Below are 20,340 nucleotides of genomic sequence, written 5' to 3'. Positions count from 1 at the left end.
TAAGCCATAACCTGGGCACTGGCACTATGGGGCCACCATTAGGCCCCACCACACAATACTTGGGGCCCTTTCCCCAGAGTCCTTTGGTTCTCTGCCACTCCTTCTCTCCATCCTCTGCTGACTTCTCCAACTCCGTCCTGCTCCTCCACTTGGCAACCTGTCTCCCCGTCACCATAAAATCTCAGAGTTAAGTCTGATACACGATGGCTGATCTCAGAGCACACAGTTGAGCAGGACACAGAGCTGTTCCCTCAGAATGGCAGCTGTGACCACAGGGAAATGTCATTCCTGAGGCACGGCGCAGCAGCCAATGGGGATCTGTGCCAGCCTGCATCTGAATCTGTGAGTCATCCTTTACCAGCTAGGGGATGCCTTTATCAACCATTCAAAGACTGGGTTTCCTCAGCTGTAGAATAGAATGGAAATGACACAGTTCCAAGACCTCTGAGGGCTGCTGAGTTTGATGAGTCAAGGTTTTAGTGAGGCGTCTGACAGAGTAAGTATTCAACACTGTTGTTGTTGTTGGGTGCCATCGATGCCAACTCATAGCAACCTGTGTGACAGCGGAGGAGTGCCCCATAGGGTTTTCTTGGCTATAATCTTTAGGGGAGCATAACACCAGGTCTTTCTCTGGTAGAGCTGCTGAATGGGTTCAAACTGCTGACCTTTGGTTAGCAGCTGGATACTTAACCATTGTGCCACCAGGGCTCCTTAAGTATTCAATAAAAGCTAGCAATTATTGTTTTCTTGAGGCCTTTATGTTTATGATAGAAGCAGAGGAAAAACTATCACCAGATAAAGACAGACTTTCAAGTAATTTTCTACCAAGGACCATCAGTGACTGTCAGAGGAATACATGAATCTAATTAGACCTCAGGGGTTCCAGCTTCGAGAAATCCAATACCACCTTTACCAGTCAGCTCTACAGAATAAGCAATAACAGGATGGCTTACTTTGGTGTGAAAGAATCCAAAGAAATGTATCTTGCATGTAAAAATACACAACTCAAGGCTTTTGAAAAAAGCATCATTTATTTCAAAGTACAACGCAAAGTTGTATTTTTAAGAAACACACATTCAATCTTGTATCTCAAGACTTGGCTATGTGCATTTCAGTTCGTCTTTAAAATAAATTCAGGTATACAAATGTTACATACCTCAAGTACAAACAGCACAGAAAATGCCTATGGTCTCCACTGAATGTGTGGACATCCATTCACTGGTCTTTAGGTTGACTTACATTCCTGTAATCTGCTTTTAAACCATGACAGCCTTACTTTAAAAAAATACTCTGTAATTTTCAGCACAAAGTCCTTTACATTTTTAAAATTAGAGCTTGGCGCATATTGGGAAATTATTAAAAACCAAACTTGGTAATTTAATAAAACTGTCACATGCCAGGACTTCTGAATTAACGCAAATGATCTCCTTAGCTGTAATGTCAAATTTGTGTTTTTATGAAGAATGGGAAAAAAAAGACAGGTGGTGAAAACTTGATAACAGTTAGGGTTTTCAGATGTACAGGTCTTAAGTCCAGACTTTTCTCTAAAAGCACAACAGCACATCTCGTATTATCATAATTGCAAGAAAGATCTGAGAGAAGCGGTGGTACAAGCCTGCCCTGCCGGAGTCTGCTCTGCAAAGACGAGGAGGGAGGAAGTGGGCAGCTACAGCCTACGGTCCTGAAACAGATGTCTCAAAAACCGGCATATCATGATCTATCAGGGGCTCCGACTTCTTAGTTTATTGTTTTTGCCTAATTTCAATTCTCATGAGGGAAGTTCGAATTAGACCAAGGGTCAGAGCTTCTTCTCCCAATTGTGGGGCTCCATATCCGCCATGGGTTGTAGGTCTGTCCCAAGTCATCGGCTGGGCTGGAGGTGGAAGGGACAGGAGGAGCCGGGGAGGCTTCTGTACCCATGAGGCCAATACTGGACAGGGTGTTGGCTGGAGTCGTGAAGGGGAGAGCACTGCTGAGGTTGCTGGACCAGATGGAGCTGCTGAACGGAGTGGTGGACCACAGGCCACTGGTGCTGCCGAGAACTGACTGTTAAAAACAGAAAATACAGTGAGCACTGCGGCTGAGCGGGTGGTAAGTGGTCAGATCATGCTAAATACAGAAGCCAGGCCATAGATTGCTTTATTTACTTAAAAACAAGTGCGTATATATATGTACAGTTACCCCAGAGTCTGAGCAGATAGTTTGGAAAGAGCTGGAAACTACAGCCAGTGGGCCAAATCCAGTCCTGGCCATTTTCTGAATGAAGTTTTATTGGACACAGCCACGCCCATTCGTTTACATAGCATTTACGGCAACTTTTGCCCTCGAAAGCAGAGGTGAGCAGCAACTAAAGAAATTGTGTGACCTGCAAAGCCTCAGATATTTACTTCCTGGCTCTTCATAGACTGCTGACCCCTGTTCTAAAGAATAGTTACGGTGCTTCCAGAACAGAAGCCAGGATGATTACAAGTGAAGACCAAACTCTGAAATCTAAGCTATCTGCTGCTAAACCTTGAATGTCTCATTTAGTTTTCCTGAGAGCGAAGAAGTAATCACAGCAGGTTCTTTTTAGGATATTTTTCTGTCAAAATTTTGTGAAAGCTGAAACCATGTGTTAGTTTCCTTGGTAAGAGTACTTGTTTTTTGAGTACAACCTTTGCAGAAAAATTTAGCTGAGAAACAAAATAAATACACACCAGAAAAGCTCAGGCTGAGGGACAGGTGCTTCTCAGAAGCCAAATAAACAAAAGTCCCTGGTCTGCTTCTGGGGGCCAGGGGCTGCGCTATGCGGAAGGTTATCCCAGCACTCAGTACCACCCGACTCTGTACATGGGAGAAACCTGAGAGACCCATATGCCCAGAGCCGCACTGTGATCTAAATTCCAGGTCAGGTCATTCTGGCAGAATACAAAGACGCAGCAATGTAGACAGTAAGAGCACCAGTCCTCTCACACCACCATCTGTTGTTTATAACATGCCCAGTGCCACCAGTGACAGTGGTGGCAGTCAATGATGGCGTCGGGCACCGTGTACTCACTGCAGCCGTGGTGGTCGGGGAGCCTGAGCTGGCTGGCCAGGAAGGGCTGGGATCCATTGCTGGAGACTCCCAAAGGTACGAAGGGCCACTGCTGAACTCATTCCAGCTCCTCTGGGGAGCTGGATTGCACGATCGAGATAGCCCGAGTTTGCTGAAAACTTCTGCAAACAGAAAGGATAATCACGCCCGTGTTTTACCTGGCCGTGACCACCTAGAGCGAGGTGGAGATGTCACTTGGTGGTACACATCCCACCGGTGCTCACTCCCACTGTGTCAGCGCCCACCACACCAGGGGCTCGGGGGACAGACGGTCCCCGGAATTCAAGCATACAGCCCTGATTTGCATGCTTCACCCACTTATCATGGGATGACGTCAAAACGCGGGCACTGCCCAACTCTAGCTTAACTATGATGCTTGCTAATGAAAAACTCACATTGTCGTCTCTAGCTCTGGATGTTGGTGGTGGTAGGTGGCGTCGAGTCGATTTTCAACTCATAGCGACCTTGTGAGACAGAGCAAAGCTGCCCCAGCAAGGACAGAATAAAAAAAAAATAACAAAGAGGAGGAAGCCCAGCACACCCGGGCACGTTTCAGGCATAGAATCCTTTCTGGAAGCTCTTCTAAGTGAGTGTTGTTGTGGGGCGCTCACACCACCATCAGACCTGCTCCACTGGCCCTCTGGGTGGCCATGCAGGTATGATGGAGAAGGCCGCTGGGCAGGGTCCTATACAGATTGGCACAGAGGTGCTATGTGGGCCAGGGCACTCGAGAACCCGCCAAGAGAGCAAGAGCCAAACCTGCTTCCGTAAAGCCAGCCCTTCTGCCTGGCATCTACCAGGGCTGGACGGCCAAGTACAAAGAGGGGCGTCTTTTAAAAACGTCTGCTAGAACACTAACACACTTTCTTCTGCTCGGTGCGCTTCTCCGACACATGAAGCTACACCTTCCCTTCCCTGCTTCTTTTTTTCCACAGGCTTATTTGCTACAGGTCCAGCGTTGAACACTCACCACCAGTCAGATTAAAGGAATTTCCAAAGGCCGAGAACGAATTGAGGGGCGTGAAGTCGGGGCTGCTTGGGTTGCTGGTGGGACTCCACAAACCTGAGCTAAAGATCACAAGAGGAAAACGCAACATACAGAATACGTGATGGTTAGTGAAAACAGATCCACTCTGCACACCTTCACAAACAGAACTACAAAGACAAAGGAAGACCTGAAGATGGCTTCGATGCCACAAAGCACTAAGTCACAGAGAACTTCTGAGCTCTCAGTACTATCGCTAGGGGAGACCCTGGTTCAGACCAAGTATTTGCAGAGAAAACACGAATTTTTTCCTCATGTTTACTCTTTGGTAATGGAAGATTTAGTCAAAACCTTTCTCAAATCTAAGACTCATTTCCTATTCGTGCCTCCAAAAAAACAAACAAACAAACAAACAAACCATTGCCACAGAGCTGATTCCGACTCATAGGAACCATACAGAACAGGGCTGAACTGCCCTGTAGGGTTTCCAAGGCGGAGACAGCTACATCTTTCTCCCTTGGAGCAGGTGGTGGGTTCGAATTGCCAACCTTTCCATTAGCAGCTGAGTGCTTAACTACTGTGCCACTAGGGCTCTTATTAGTGCAAAGTAGGTAAAATTGAGGCTTCACTGACTGTCTTCATTATAATTTCTGTTATTATGTATCTAGGAAAATCAACCGAGGCCATCACTGCACACCGTCATGCCTCTGGATGGAAAACAAGCAGTTGCCGTTGGTCAAGAAAGTGGCCTGTCCAACAATGAACTATAAACCTTCTAGGACTTGTTCTAGCTTCCTTCCTCTCATAGACATTTTTGTTCTTCTAATGACCGGATCACACCCTCTCTTACCCTCTCTTACGATAAGGGCAGAGGAGGAGACTAGCCTTACAGGGTGGGGCACACGCCTCCCTCCTCCGTGGGGTGGGCCTCCTTTACTGCTGTCTGAGGGCCACCAGGAGCAGAGCAGAGCACCCAGGCTTTATGCTTCTACCCAACACACAAGATTTCCTTTGTGGAGGGCGAGAAAATGGTTTTTCTTTCCCTCAGAAAATAAGCATCTTAGGGGTGCTTGACCATTTCTGACAAACGCCTCCTTGTAATTTAGGGAAAAACGTCTTGAGACACGTCTAGAGACAGAAGGTGTTAACCTGGCTGGAGAAGACTTTTCTACCTTCCCCGTTAATTAATGGTCTACTGTACCTGTCTGAGCCATCGCTGTCAACAGGAGTGTGTGAAATGCCCAGGCTGCTGGAAAAATCTGTTTTGTTTGAAGAAACTTTAGCAAAGCCATTCCCACCTGTAAGAGTGGAATCTGAATCAATCAAAGGCAGCTCAGGCCACGCACAGAGGTGTGACAGGTCTTCCTGAGGCAAAGCCACTCACCCGGGCTCTTGTCGTAACCCGCCGTGACTGCAGCAAAAGTGGGGTTGCCGTTCTTTCCAGGGAGCGAGGCTGCTTTCGTCAGTTTGTGTTTGCTTCCACTTGGCTGCTTTGTTTTGGGGTCACTTGAGGGCAGAAGCAAAGAAGATGGCGCTTAGGTCAGGGACCATGGGCCTGCCACCTGAGCGCCACACAGCCTTGCTGGGGCCAGACAGGTTTTCCTGATGGGGCACCGGGCACAGCCCGGCCTCATACGGACAATGCTCTGGGACCTAAAACTGTTTAGTCACACAGAAAATAAGAGATTTCTGGGGAAAGGAGAATAAAAGTCTATTATAAAATTAATGCGGGCAGGGATGACCATCTGGGGAAACAGGAAGGGCCACCTGGGGCCACGCAGCAGGGCAGCCCCCTCCTTAGCCTCTTCTATTGTTAAAAACTGGGCCAGCTCGCTGTAGGTTCCTGTAGGCTGCAGGTTCTGGGGGCCAGGTGCTTTCCCCAACTGTAAAGCAGGGTTCCTGGTAGTGCCTACACAAGTGTCTGCTGGGAGACTGAAATGAGGCCTCACGCAAACTGCCCAGACTGGCACCGGGTAAGGCCTCAAGGGGTGTTCCCCACGCGAACTGCCTAGACCAGCACCGGGTAAGGCCTCAAGGGGTGTTCCTAATTATAACTGAGGTTATCGTTATGATGGTAAAAATTCTGGCACACAAGAGCGGCCTCTGCCTCCAGGGGGTAACTCTTGCTGTTTCCTTAGGCCCTCTGGCCCCAGCGCTCACTGCGTCAGGTGGCCTCTTCCCACAGTGCCTTGGCCACCAGGACTGGCACCTGCACCAGTAACTGAAGGTCACTGAGCCTTACTGAATGCCAGGAACTGCTCTAAGCACGTGTCACGTTTTCACTCATTTGAGTCCTCATAACCTCCATAAAACAATAACCCCGTCATCTTCACCTTAGAGAAGATGAGGCACAAGGAAGAAGAGTAACTTGAAAGTAAGTGGTGAGCCAGGATTCAACCCCAGCAGTGCTGTTCCAGGTCCTGCCCTTTGAACTGCCAGGCTAAGGTGAAAACTAACGTCCTGTAAATGCATAGCCTCCACTCTCAGACCATCCCGTCATGTCCCCACTTAACACTTCCTGACACTTGAATTAAAACAGAATTCTAACATGTTAAGCTATGGGTCCCTCAGTGCATGGGGAGTAAAACCAGTGTATGAGAACAGGAACTGCCTGAGTCAGGCTCCAGCGTGGTGGCAGGAAGGGAGAGGACTCCAGGGAAAGGGGCAGAACAACTCCGAAAGGGAAACGGGAAGTGGGAGAAGGGAGACACGGCAACAATCGGTGGCCATCAGTGTTTCTGCTCAAAGGCAGCAAGCACCTGGCTGATGGGAACCCACCTGTGCAGGGAGCTTCGCCTCAAAGGCAGCGAGCACCTGGTTGATGGAAGCCTACCTGTGCAGGGGTGGGGCGCCCCACCCCCCGCCAGCCTACCTGGTGCAGCTGCTGTTGACGATGCTGCTGTAGCTGCCCCGGGACACGAAGGGGCACGGCGCGGTGGGGGGCGAGGGCGACGTGGGTGTTGGTGAGGTCTGGCGTTGTTTCAAGAAAACGTCTGCGTTGAGGGTTTGCAGAGAAAGTTTATAAAGACTATCGGCGGCTGGAAATCAGAAAGAACAGGCTGCATTAAAGTGCTGTCTTGATTTTCACTTTTCAAAATCAGTTACTTTTTGAGGTCAAACCTGAGACTACTCAGAATTCAAGCGCTTCTAACAAAGAAAAACACAAATTAAAGCTTTTATGTGTTCTAAGTTTTAAAGGCAGAAAGGGAAGCCAAGTGTGCAGTATGGGGCTTGCATTTTCCATGTGTCCAGGGATGGGCAGCCAAAGGCCCTGCTGGGGGACCCCAGAGTCTGGCTGCCACCCAAGTCTACACCTGTGGCGGGTGCCCAAGTTCTGCAAAAAGGCCACCCCGTTGCTCCTCGGCGTGCCTGATACGGTGCTGCTCTCCGCTCCTGTCTTACAAGGATACAGGCTCCTAATATATCTTTGCTGCCCTTATAGGTAAACTTCCACACAGCTGCTTTAAAAATTTAAAATGGAAAAATTTCAGCGTCATAAAATAACACTTATTCTGCGCTCATAAAATGCAAACATGTGTAACTTCCATCAGAACAATGTACCATTCCATCATTCTGCATGTAGGGTGCTGTGACACCTAGAAGGGTGAGCGAAGGCTCTGCCCTCGGGAGCTCAGTCTTTACGGCTCCAGGTCTGGGAGGTCGCCCAGTTAAAAAAAATTATCCTGGCACAATTTCTCAGACCGACCCTCTACTGTGTTTCATACCCCTGCTGAGCTCGGTTCTGCCCGGACTTGGCACATTCCCAGCTCTGCTCCACTCCTTGTGCCTTCATTTCCCGTGTGATCCCTACTTCACAATGAAGAAAATCTGCTTTACGTTTGGGGCTCCTGTGAGTGGTCTGCGCCACCTCACGCCCCAAGCTCCGGCTGGTTTGCATGGTGATTCCGCTTCCTTGCAGTCCCCTCCAGCACTAGCTGCTTCTCCCAGTGTCCTGGGTTCAGGGCCTGGTGAGTCTATGGACTGTGTCAAGACTCCAGTATGGCCCTGCCAATCAGAGTTTCCTTTTGGTTCGTGAAGCCTGTGCCATCCCTTCCCCACCCTCAGCACCACCTTCTACCTACCCCTGGAATTCTCTCCTGCCTTCCTCGTGGCGCCGCACCTGATTCCCTGTCCTTGTCTTTGATCCACCTCACGCTCCTCTTGATTTTATGAACAATCTCTTCCTCATCTGCTTTGTTTTGTTGACCTGACACCCATATTTGGGGCCCATCTCCAAGCCATCTCCTGTATGGGCCCTGCTCTTACCTCTACATCCACGCTCACCCTCCAAAGCACAGTCGGTGTGTCTATGGTATTAGAGCTACATTGCAGGGTAATTATTTGTACCACTGTCCTGGTCCTTCACATCCACCTCTTGTATGACGCCTTCTTTGACACCTACCGCCCCCCAGAAGTGACCTGTCCCTCGGTGAACTGTCCCACTTTGCCTGCTTGCCTGGCTCCAACCGTGCTCGTCACAGGTGGTGTGTGCTATGCTCTCTGGGCCCTGCTGTGAGCTTGCCCACTGGGGGAGGTGTGCCCTGAGGTCTCTGGGTCTCGCTCCGAGCTTGCCTGTCACCGAAGGTGTGCCCTGTGCTCTCTGGGCCCTGCTCTGAGCTTGCCTATCACGGAAGGTGTGCACTGCGCTCTCTGGGTCTGCTCTTCTCCACCTGGGTTTGTTTCACAGACCCAGTGCTGAAGAAGCACTCGGTAAATGCTGATGGGATGAAATTGGGCAAGTTAAGGAACGTGAGAAAGACCAATGGAACAACGCTTGAAGTAGGAGGAAAAGACGGGGCATGTGCAGTCAGAGAACTTTTTGTTCAATATTATTAAAGCTCTCCTCTGTGGCTTTCTACCTGCCTCACCTTTTAACAACCCCATGTGTTTTTAGTTTTCTTAAATTAGGAAATTAAACAAGGAGAATTTTCTCAGTACCTCCTACTGTACAGGGCACCACAGTATGTGGGATGGCTGGATCTGCATGCACAGGCTGAAAAACCGCTGTGACTACAGTGACCCAGTTTTGAGTGGGACAATGCTTAGTCTTTGGGGAACAGCAGTAAGCTCAGCACTGCTATCAGGTGCTTGGGGGGCTTGAGAAGGTCTAAGCAAGATGAGTATCAAAGGGAGGAGATGGGAGAAAAGGAGATGAGAAAGCGGGGGCAGTGAAGCCAAAGAGCTGCCATGACACAGCGCACAGGACTGACCCTCACTGACTCCACACAGACGTATTATATACTTGGTGGAGCCCGGCTTGAACTGTCCAGTAAGCCCGGAGGTGAAAACAGCAATTACAGGGCATGGGGCCAGTGTGAAGTGTTTCTTGGCTGGAGAAACACAAAAGAACTCTGCAGACATGGGCCTCCGAGAACAGTGCACTGAGTCCAGTTGGCCAAGCTGTCTCAACACGTGACATGAACACGGGCCTGAGGCACCATGCTCTCAGCTGGCCTTGCCGGGTGAACCTACAGCACTGTGCTCTTCCAGCGTTTTCTCCTCCAGACCATCTGCCAACTGTTCCGTGTGTTTCTCTCCTCCTGAGGCTGGAGCTCAAGTCCCATGGGGCTGTATGCTGCCTTTCTTCTCTCCACCCCAAAGGAGTGGTCCCAACACGTGCCTTGGGTGCCGCCGGGGGCAACACTGCCAGAGCCAGCTCTGTCTCGTCTTGAAGGCTGTCTGGCTGACACCCCTTCTTTCCCAGTACACTAGTTCCGGGGTCTTCTGTTGATACTCACTCCAGCAAAGCCTCACAACAGACCATGAAACCCGTCCCTGGAACGCTGTATTCCCGATGCGGAAACGCAGCTCTTTGGTGGGGTACGCGGCGTGTGGTTAATGGGGAACTTCCCAAATTACCAAGTAGAAGCCAAAGCCCAGATGAAGCCTCAGAGGGGACCTAAGGAGCCAAAAGGTGCTTGTCACTGGTATTCAGCCTGGGCAAGCGACTACTCAGAGATTCGCACGAGATTTCTTGAATGACCATGGATGTAGGATTATATCTCACTCCAGGCAAAGATAGTTCTAAAAGGTGCCCGAAAGTCTCATGGCAAATAGGGGGCTACAGGCTTTTAACAGAGAACTTTCTCTCCCCAGTCTGTATTTACACAGGTGAAAAAGTAAAACAAGGCCATTTAACAGACACTTCACCTGAATTTCAGCTTCTTTGCCCTCATTCAACTTACTGAGTGCTTTAACTGCCCCTCCTTCATGTCCATCTCACCTTCACCTTAAGGGATCTTGCTGTTCACCCATGACTTTGTCACTGATTATCTCCTTTGCTCATTTTCCCCTCAGTATAAGCAGGCCGAATGTAAGCCCAACCTTACACAGCAGCGAGTGTAGACAAACGTCCTAAGGCCTGCACCTCTCCTGACCCCCAGTCCCTGCAATTAGGCCCTTGTCTGCTCCTGTCTCTGCTAGTCTTCTACGAAGGTCAGGAGTGTTTCCAACGTAACCACTTCTCTCTTATTTTAGAGGACTCTACTTACTGTCTTGATTCTCGGCAGACCATATCTGAGAAAGGAAGCTGAGAAAAGTAGTGGGAAGAATTCTACGAGGAACTAGGAAGGTTAAGGATCGCTGAGCTAACGTCTTTAAAAACCAAACAATTCTCTGCCTAAGTAGCTCCTCCAAACAGATGGTTCCATCTGTCCATGGGGCAGTGGCGTGCTGGCACCCTGGCTCCCTGGTGTGCACGGGGCAGTGGCGTGCTGGCACCCTGGCTCCCTGGTGTGCACGGGGCAGTGGCGTGCTGGCACCCTGGCTCCCTGGTGTGCACGGGGCAGTGGCGTGCTGGTACCTTGGCTCCCTGGTGTGCATGGGGCAGTGGCATGCTGGCACCCTGGCTCCCTGGTATGCATGGTTGCATTTCTGTGGCGTAAACAATTGGGACCTTGGTGATCTGAAGCTATCAACGGTTTAGCTAGACCATTCAACAACGGGCTCCAGCATACCACTGATGCTGGGCCTCCGTTTTTTTAATTTTTATTGTGCTTTAAGTGAAAGTTTGGGTCTCCTTTTGAAGATATATCCCTCCTGCAGAGTTTTCAGGTCCAGAGGGTGGGTGGGCTACGGTAGGTGGGGCACCTGGCTTTCTTAATCACCGTACTTACAGCTGCCAGGCTTGTGAACGGGCACACAATCCCACTCTGGTGGAGGAGAGTCCTTTTCGCCCTCTGAGCTGCTTGTGTTGCCTAGTTCTTGACTGCTCGGGAGGAATTTGGCTAGGGCAGGTGGCCTGTTATCCAGTAACTTATTTGTACCTGTACAAAAATCAGAAAAGAAATTGTTAATTGAGGATGGTTCCTTTCTTTCAGTCCTATTCCAATGAACATTCTAATGGGAATGAGAACATGGCCTCAGCCTTCTGTGATTTATACCTATTAACTGATGAGTATTAATTCACAGTTAATAATTATTAATATAGTCAGCCATGCAAATATCTGTATCACCAAAACAACAATACCTTTTGTTTTCTGGGAATTTCGTGATTTGGATCCACTTGTCAGTGTGGTTGGAAGAGGAATCTTGGTGTGGAGATTTCTGCGTTGCTTACCTTCCAATGGGGGTGTATATGGCAGCTCTAAAGAACTGAAAGGCAATCATGATGGAAAATTCACATTTATTCCTTTGTTTTTGGAGCAGAGGCAAGAAGTCATTAGCACTGTAATTATAATTTCAATTGCCTGCTTTACTGATTTGGCTTTGGTGTTATCTAACCCAGGTCTTGAGGACTGGTTGCATTCCAAACATTTCTAAGACTGCTAGGGAGGCACTCTGCTCTCGCAGATTTAACCCTGTTTTTTTTTTTCTTCTGAGTGCTGACAATGAACTCAGGCCCGTTATCTGATAATACATAACAGGCCAGAGCACTTACCTCAGGAGTGTGCATAGAGTCCCTAACACAAACCTGCCATTCTGGTGTTTCTGGAGTAAGGGCAGTCATTTTGCTTGTGGGTAAGTCTCTCTCAGCATCTAGACTACCAGTGGGATTCTTGAATATGGAAATTCTAAAAAAGTCTCAGACTCAAGAACATCAAAGGTTCTGCTGTTGTTCAAAGCACTGAACACATTTTTCTCACAGAAACTATAACATGAATCAGGGCTAAGTTCCTGGGTTGCCTACAAAAACCCACTGACCCCACTGCAGCTGCAGGATGGAGTTCTTTGCCTAAGGTCTAGAGGACTGGGGTGAGATGGATTTTCTTTCTTATTCTTGAACTAATTCCAGACAAAAATTTTAAATATTTTATTTATTTAGAGTGTACATGCCTTCTAAAAGATTTTGAGGTAAGCTTAAAATAGTAAACGTATATAAATAAGACAATGAATTGTCTGAACTTCCTGTCAACCAAGGCAAAATGGAGGCAGGAAGGGACAATTTAAGATTCCACAGCCTGGTAAGTAAACATTAACACTGGCCTGGAGAAGAGCGGTTTTTCTGTTAGCAATCCCTGAGAGATATTCACTGTGTTGATGCTTAATAAAAAACCGAAACCTGTTGCTGTCAAGTCGATTTTGATTCATAGCGACCCTATAATGATTAACAGAAGCTAAAACTGCCAGCAATATAGGCTACAAAGACAGTCTTTATAAAACTTCTTGTAATGCCCACCAAGACCAGGTCATGGTTTTAGGAAGACCTCTGCTAAGCTAACTGGTCCAAGAAGTGCATTTTTCAGTGAAGGCTGAGAAGAATTCTCCTAAAACTCATTAGTGATCTCCCCCGTAAACCTGGTGACAGCTGAAAAGCTGTCAGTCTGAGACTGCACTGACAGCTTGCTTTTCATTAATCTACAGTTTACAGTCTGACGTAGATGTTCTAAAACGGATGTCGGGCATTTTTCACCTTTTCGTGCACTTCCTGTCTCTAACACACCATTCAGGCCTCTCCCAACCCCATCCTCCAGGTTCCTTATGCATCAAATCACCTTCCTTCTGTCGCCACCCAAGTCCTTGCTCCTACACAGCAGCCGATCTCGGCCAGGTGTCAGGACAGGGACAAGCCAAGGTACTAACTTACGACAGAGATCCAATGGCATCACTGCAGACATCCCCCAACACCCACCCCCATGAAACAAACAACAAAATAGGCTATAGAATAACATGCAAAGTGCAATCTCATAAATAAATCCTTTGAAATGAAGGCTATTTCTAAACATTTTCATTCTTTTATTTCTCTATAGTTCACAAATTTTCTATAATAGGTATTATTATATAGGGTCTGGGTATTATATTTGGAATTAGTAAAAGAGCTAACCAAAAAAACCCAAAGGGTCTTTGTTAACTCAAATAGAGTTTTAAGCAAGAAAGCAAACAAGTGAAAAACATGTACTGCTAGGGGAGAGACCACAAACGCGACAGCTTTATAAGTCTTCCGTTCCACTTCGGACTTCCAGGGTTATTTTAAAAACTCCAGCTTTTAAAATAACCAGGCGACCATGACATGGACAGCCAGCCCTCTGGTGTGGAGGTGGTATGTGTGTGTGAGTTGTTTTTAAGTAAGTCATTTGTAAGTGGGGGAGAATGTCTATTTATACAAAGCTTAAATCTGTGCCACTGTAAAATTAATTGGTTTTTGAGAAAGAAGGTGCCAGCCAACTGTCCTGTCTTACTTTTGATCATTCGTGTTTCTCCTAAATTAAGCCAGAAGATCTCTATCGAGAAACATTTCTTTAATTTTCTGAATAAAATGGGTAAGAGCCAACTTAAGTGATTCTTGCTAAAGGGAAACAGGAAAGAGGTCCAGACGCCCGGCTTTATTTTCACTCTGTAACACACGAGACGTGCTCTGCCAGGGAAAAGAGGAGGCAGAGAGCTTAGGGCAAGGTTGGGGATGTGACCAGGACAGAGCAGGGGTCTCCCTGTGCTGATGGGTCTGAAGGAACCATAATTCGGGGGGTGCATGACCCGTGGCCCTGACCTGATGCATGCTATTCGAGCAAATTGTTACAGAGTTTGAGGACTCTGTCTACTGAACTGCCCTGGCTTCTTTTAGAGGATGACATTTAAATTCTATAAACACATAAAATATTAATTCAAATAAACAGGAAAAGGATGGATGGAGAGCTCATGTATAAACAAGGGCTGCCCGGGCCCTTCCTGGTTCTGAGAAGCCTGTGCAGTTCCTGAGATCTAACCCCCATCTTCTGGCATGTTACACCTGAAATACGGCCTCTGGGGGTCTATGGTGGTCTCTGCCACTGCAGCTCCATGCTACACACTCCCAGGAAATGGCTTTTTATTTGTTTGGAAATGATTTTTCTGAAGTCAACTCTTGGGAGTGGGACAGGATGGGGCTGGGAAGGCAGATGACCTTGTCTAAGCCACTCCTCTGGCTTTGTCAGCATCTTTATAAAAAGGAATTCTTCAACCTTTAAGGATTTAGGCCTTTTCTCACTTAGTCTTCTGGCCTCGAGATGGCACAACATAACCCCATTGCTGTCGAGGTGATTCCGACTCATAGCAACCCTACAGGACAGCACTCCAATAATATTGATAATATTTTAAAACTAATATTTGATGAAGTAAATGTGAGCCAAGCCCATACATTTTATTAATATTAGAATACCTTTTTGGCTAACTGACATAAAACATAAAAATTTATTTCCAGTCAGATAAAGCTTTCAAAAGAAAAGTGATGTCTTATTAATGCTGTCTTTTTTTTTTTTAAAAAAAAGTGCATATATTTCCTTAGATATATGGAATCAGGTACCACATATATTTCCCTCAGATATATGGAATCAGGTACCACATATATTTCCTCAGATACATGGAATCGGGTACCACATGGATTTCCTCAGATATATGGAATCGGATGCCACAGAAATTTCCCTCAGATATACGCAATCAGGTACCACATATATTTCCTCAGATACATGCAATCAGGTACCACATATGTTTCCTCAGATATATGGCATCAGGTACCACATATGTTTCCTCAGATATATGGCATCAGGTACCACATATCTTTCCTCAGATATATGGAATCAGGTACTACATATATTTCCTCAGATATATGGAATTGGATACCACATATATTTCCTCAGATACATGCAATCAGGTACCACATATATTTCCTCAGATACATGCAATCAGGTACCACATATATTTCCTCAGATATATGCAATCAGGTACCACATATATTTCCTCAGATACATGCAATCAGGTACAAGCATACAGAAGGCACCCATCATTGACTGACAGTAATTTCCTGGATCACTAATGCTGGAACTGGCAATGAGTCTACCTAAACACAGCCACAAGGCATTTGCTATCATAACTCAGTGGTAGACAAGGAATCAACCTTTTCAGAGAGAAATCCTTCTGATTGTTTTTAAAAAAAAAAAAAAAATCAGTTCTTGTTTTATTCCATACTTGATTGATGCACTAATGAATTTTGACTCCCAATACTTTTAGCCCTGAGTTCAGAAAAACACAACATCAGTGAGACTAGAGGTCAGGTGAAGGAGATGAGGAGACTAAGGATGCACGTGGATTTCTCCAGCTGCAATTTAATAAGACGATTTAGAGCACACTACTTAACTACATATCCAGAGAACACAGGTTATCAGCCTTAATTGTCCTCTGGTTAGATAGTAAGGTGGGGAGCCCTGGTGGCACTGTGGTTAAGTGCTTGGCTGCTAACTGAAAGGTCGGTGGTTTGAATCCATCAGCTTCTTCAAGGGAGAAAGATGTGGAAGTTTGCTTCCATAAAGATTACAGCTCTGGAAACCGTATGAGGCAGTTCTATCTGGTTTCCGGATAAACATATACTGTCTGTGAGAAAATATTATGTCTCAGCTACTGAGCTCAGCCATCAGAAACAATAAACAAGGCAAATTTGGTGGCACTGTCATCTATGGGGAAACCCTGGTGGCACAGTGGTTAAGAGGTATGGCTGCTAACCAAAAGGTTGGCAGTTCAAATCCACCAGCCGATCCTTGGAAACTCTATGGGCAGTTCTACTCTGTCCTAAACAACGGGTTGTCCAACGGCAAAAGATTTTGGTTTTGGGTCATCTATGGAATGGTTTTTCTAATTCTTAGAAGCATAAAACCAAACCAACCAGCCCACTGCTGCTGAGTCAATTCCAACTCACAGCAACCCTATAGGACAGAGTAGAACTGCCCCAGAGGGTTTCCAAAGAGTAGCTGGTGGATTTGAACTGCCAACCTTTTGGCTGGCAGCTGAGCTCTTAACCACTACGCCACCAAGGCTCCTCTTAGAAGCAAATGTTTTTAAATTTATGATCATAAGAGTTATTGCATGACTGTCTCTTCCCACAAGATCTCTGCAGATGTAAAAACTAAGTTTTTTCATAATTTGGATTCATTAGCCCCATATACCTTATAATATCTGATCAAGCACCTAAGCCCAAAAAGGCCTAGAAAAATAATTCCTGTCTCTGAACAGTGTTATTCCCTCAGGGATGCCAGAATACCAACATCAATTAGTACCGCAGGTTTATTTCTCAGGAGAGGTCCAAGTCCCACCAACCTTCGCTTCCAAAAGAGGCTGCCTTCTCTTCTTTCCTTCCCTATCACCCCATTCGACAGCCCTTCAAACTATGCCACATTTGTTAACAAACTGTGGGACTAAATCACTCAAACTAACAATCTGTGCAAAAGAGTAAATTTAGGTACCAACACACCACTGCTGTTCACTGCCACCTGCTGTGTTTTCATTAAGAACAAGTTCAGGGACGGGGTGAAAGCCTGCCGCAGCTGTCACTGATGTCTTCTAAGCTGTGGTTCCTTGGAGCAGGACTGCTCCTGCTGTGAGTTAAAGCTGTGTAATCTAGGGACAGGGTCTAGGTTGTTGGTGTTTTGTCAAAGCTCAAGTATTATTTCCAGAATCAGCAAGGGCAGACCCTCCCCAAATCTAAGGCCAATTCTAATGACAATTAAGCTCTGTCTTCCTTCTGAATTTATACCTAGTTCCTTAGATTTACTGGGTCAGTGCTCACTTATCACAAAGAAGGCAAACGCTGGCTTCCATACTGTTTTATGTCATGAGCTAGGAAGGGCATTATCACTATGCTAATGCTAAAATTGGTTTATTAGGTAGACAATGACCCAAGGCTTAATGAAAATAAAGTAACCTTAGTCAACAACACAATACTTCAACTCATTCACTTACTTGGGAAAACATTTTACAGTAAACCTTTCCTATGGGGCCCACCAGAATCCCAACCCATGGGGTCTGAACAGAAGTCACTTTATGGCAAAAAGGTCTGAAAGGTAATACCTGCCCTGAAAATTTTTCAGTTGAAAACAATCTCTTCTGCATCTTAAGATGCAGAAGCAGCTCTGGGTTAGTGACTCGACAGATTCAAAGCTCTTTTTTAGAAAAGTTACATTAGTACGTATAGCTAAACCATCAAGGCCACGTCATATGTCAGCCCACGTGCTCGGCTTGAGAACAAATGACCAACCTGAATTTTCCTCCTCAAATTCCCAGAGGGTTGACCCTGCCTGCCACACGTCTGACCCAGAAGCACATGGCTGTCTCTAATCAAGGACAGTGAACATTAGACCTTGTTAGAAAATCCAGACCCCAGAGGGCCGTGACGCAGCATGCACACAGTTTTTGCTGCAAAAAACAAGCAAGCAAACATTACCTGGCTTTTACCAGTAACTTCTTTTATATACCTTATTCTCTGTACTCATTTATTTTCCTTACCTGGGTTTCACATCTGTTGGGATTTCTTTCTTAATGTTTAAAAGTTTTTTGCTTTTTTGCTTTACTTGAGACATTTCGTTTTCATGTTTTTCAGGCATGGCTTGTTTTCCCTTTTGCTTCTCTGTATCCTGCAAGAAATTTACACTTAATTGCTGGGCAGGATTAATAAATATGACGAAATTAGTTTCATTTGAAGGTGTATACACCAAATCAGAAGCCCTGGAGGTACAGTGGTTAAGAGCTCGGCTGCTAACCAAAAGGTCGGCAGTTCATATCCACCAGCTCCTCCTTGGAAACCCTATGGGCAGTTCTACTCTGTCCTGTTGGGTCGCTGGCAGTCAGATATACATGTCATGTGTAAAAATAACTAACACCTTTTTGCAGATCTTTCTTTAATTACTGTGGTCCTGTCAATTTTTCTGCCTTCTTGAATTTATTATGAAGGCCGCACCTAAGCCCCAGCGTGCTGACAGAGTTGAGCAGCAGTGCAGCTGGTGCTCCCCAACTGGCCTGCCAACGGCTGTTTCTGGTCCACAACGGGGTGAGCACAGAAACTGCACTTACACGTTTTTATGGTAACTTGATGTTGTGGTATCTGAGCATGAGCTCAGTGACCTGTCTCATGAACAGGGCATATGGCAGCCCAGGTGCGCTGAACTCACCTGGCAAGCTGCATGTACAGTGGGCTGCGCAGAACACATACATGACAGAGTGGGGAAAAAAAGGGCAAATAACCATTCTGGTTGTTCACCGCAGACAGTATGAGTGGCACTGTGTTCAAGGATACACAGGGACTAACTGGGGGATAAAGGGGCGAAGGGCATACTCAGCAAAGGGAACAGCTGCGGGCACCTGGGGAGTTCCAACCATGTGGTAATTAGTCTGTCAAACAGCTGTCCAGCCTCACAGTTTACAGTGATTAAGGCAGCCTGGAGTTCAGTAGGTCACGGTTACCTTGCATACCATGCCAGGTCAATCTATTTAACTGTCAAGAGTGACTGGCCAGAAATAGGGCTAACACATCCTCTCTGCGCACATACCTTTTGAGGTTATTTTGAGTTATTCAGGAAGTAGCTCCTGACCACCTGACATATAAAGTACTTTGTGAAATGTCTGCAGGCAAAGACATGGTGTTTTGTTCACTGCTGTTTCTCAAGCCCCTAGCACAAGGCCAGGCACTCATGTACTTAAAAAAGAATTGGTGAATGAATGGGTAGAACAGGGCTGGAAAAGACATATAAGACAAAGTAACCCTTCAAGTTTATAATCTAGTTGGGAAGAACATACATAACGCATACAACCAGTCACCAAGAAACACAAACACACGGCCTGTATGCAAGAGGGCTACGGAGAAGGAATGAAAGCAGATCGGATGGCGGCAGGAGAGCCGGCGTGGAGGCTTCACAGAGGACGCGAGGTCTGAGCTGTGTCTGGAAGGACGCAGATGTCACAGGAGGAGACACGGGGGAAATGGACAGCAGCAGAGAGGTGAGAGAGTGAGCACACAGAATGCTGGCAGGTGGGCGCAGAGGGAGAAAGGGCCACTGGGGACTGACAGGAAGCTGGAAAGGCAGAGAGGTAAGCAAGGGAAAGCTTGAAGAAAGCTCAGGCTAAAAATTTTCACGTGCTTATTCCTCAGGAGGGACCAGGCCCTGGAGAAGGACATCAAGCTTGGTGAAGTGGAGGGGAGGCGAAAAAGAGCAAGACCCTCAGCAAGATGGACTGACACAGTGGCTGCAGCAATGGGCAATGTTTGTGAGGATGGAGCAGGACCGGACAGCGTTTCCGTCTGTGGTACACGGGGTCGCTAGGAGTCGGGCCGACTCGACAGCACCTAACAACGACATTCGCATAACCGCTGAGATTACAATCAGGTTACTGAATGGCAACCTGCTTCTCTGAAGTAACCGATCAAAAAAGTAATCTATACAGCACAGCACTCCACAGCTAGTTGTGAATTGTACGAAGGCCATACAGTGCCCCACAGCAAATGCGAGGGAATGTGAAAGGCAAGGCAGCTGGAATGAAACTAAGTTACATATAGATTTTATTTAAGAGTTAATGTCTGCAGATGGCACTGTGGGATATCCATCAGGAAATAACTCCTTAGGTCACTAGGCTAAAACTGAAATCCTGGGCTGTAACAGAAAAGGCTGTATATACTAGGATCATTTTAAGCTTGAAATATGTTCATCTATACATAAAAATGCCAAAGCAGAATCAACTATCACTTATAACTCACAGCCTGAGACAGGCTCCCAGAGTCTATCGCCCTCCATTCACCTAACACCTGCTGTGTGCCAGGCATTCTGCAGTGTCTGATGCCAACAGCCACCCTGCAAGCTGAGGACTGGGGAGCGAGGGAGCATTCTCCATGTGCTGAAGTGTGCAGGGCAGGGCTGGGCCCCCAGGTCAGTGACCACTGAGGCCCGGGCCCTTTCCCTGGCCCTTTTTTTTTCCCCAGGACAGTCACTGCTAGACCCACGTGGGCAGTGAGCCCTGCTTCAACCGGTGCTGGCGGTGATGTGACGGAAAAGCCCAGTATAATTAAAATAGGATATAACCTCCTTCTCATCCCCTTTTGATACCTATG

At 46.8% G+C, this 20,340-nt stretch overlaps 1 protein-coding gene across 3 annotated transcripts in view; it reads right to left on the bottom strand.

Annotated features, from left to right (window-relative positions):
• Positions 1-1,029: 1,029 nt before the first annotated feature.
• Positions 1,030-20,340, bottom strand: part of TMEM131 (transmembrane protein 131) — a 229,133-nt gene continuing 209,822 nt past the window's right edge. For 2 of the 3 annotated variants that reach the window (XM_049857246.1, XM_049857244.1), the window contains 9 exons: positions 17,748-17,875; positions 11,530-11,654; positions 11,177-11,326; positions 6,934-7,099; positions 5,446-5,567; positions 5,263-5,359; positions 4,047-4,144; positions 3,038-3,198; positions 1,030-2,046 (listed from right to left, as the gene is read on the bottom strand). In XM_049857246.1, coding sequence (XP_049713203.1) covers positions 1,762-2,046; positions 3,038-3,198; positions 4,047-4,144; positions 5,263-5,359; positions 5,446-5,567; positions 6,934-7,099; positions 11,177-11,326; positions 11,530-11,654; positions 17,748-17,875 — 1,332 coding nt within the window. In that variant the 3' untranslated portion in view covers positions 1,030-1,761. The remainder of the gene's footprint in view (positions 2,047-3,037; positions 3,199-4,046; positions 4,145-5,262; positions 5,360-5,445; positions 5,568-6,933; positions 7,100-11,176; positions 11,327-11,529; positions 11,655-17,747; positions 17,876-20,340) is intronic. The other variant, XM_049857245.1, reaches the window with a different exon arrangement.

This window comes from Elephas maximus, chromosome 17 (assembly GCF_024166365.1).
Source record: "Elephas maximus indicus isolate mEleMax1 chromosome 17, mEleMax1 primary haplotype, whole genome shotgun sequence".
Taxonomy (NCBI): Eukaryota; Metazoa; Chordata; class Mammalia; order Proboscidea; family Elephantidae; genus Elephas; species Elephas maximus.
This window is presented reverse-complemented; position numbering and strand designations above follow the sequence as displayed.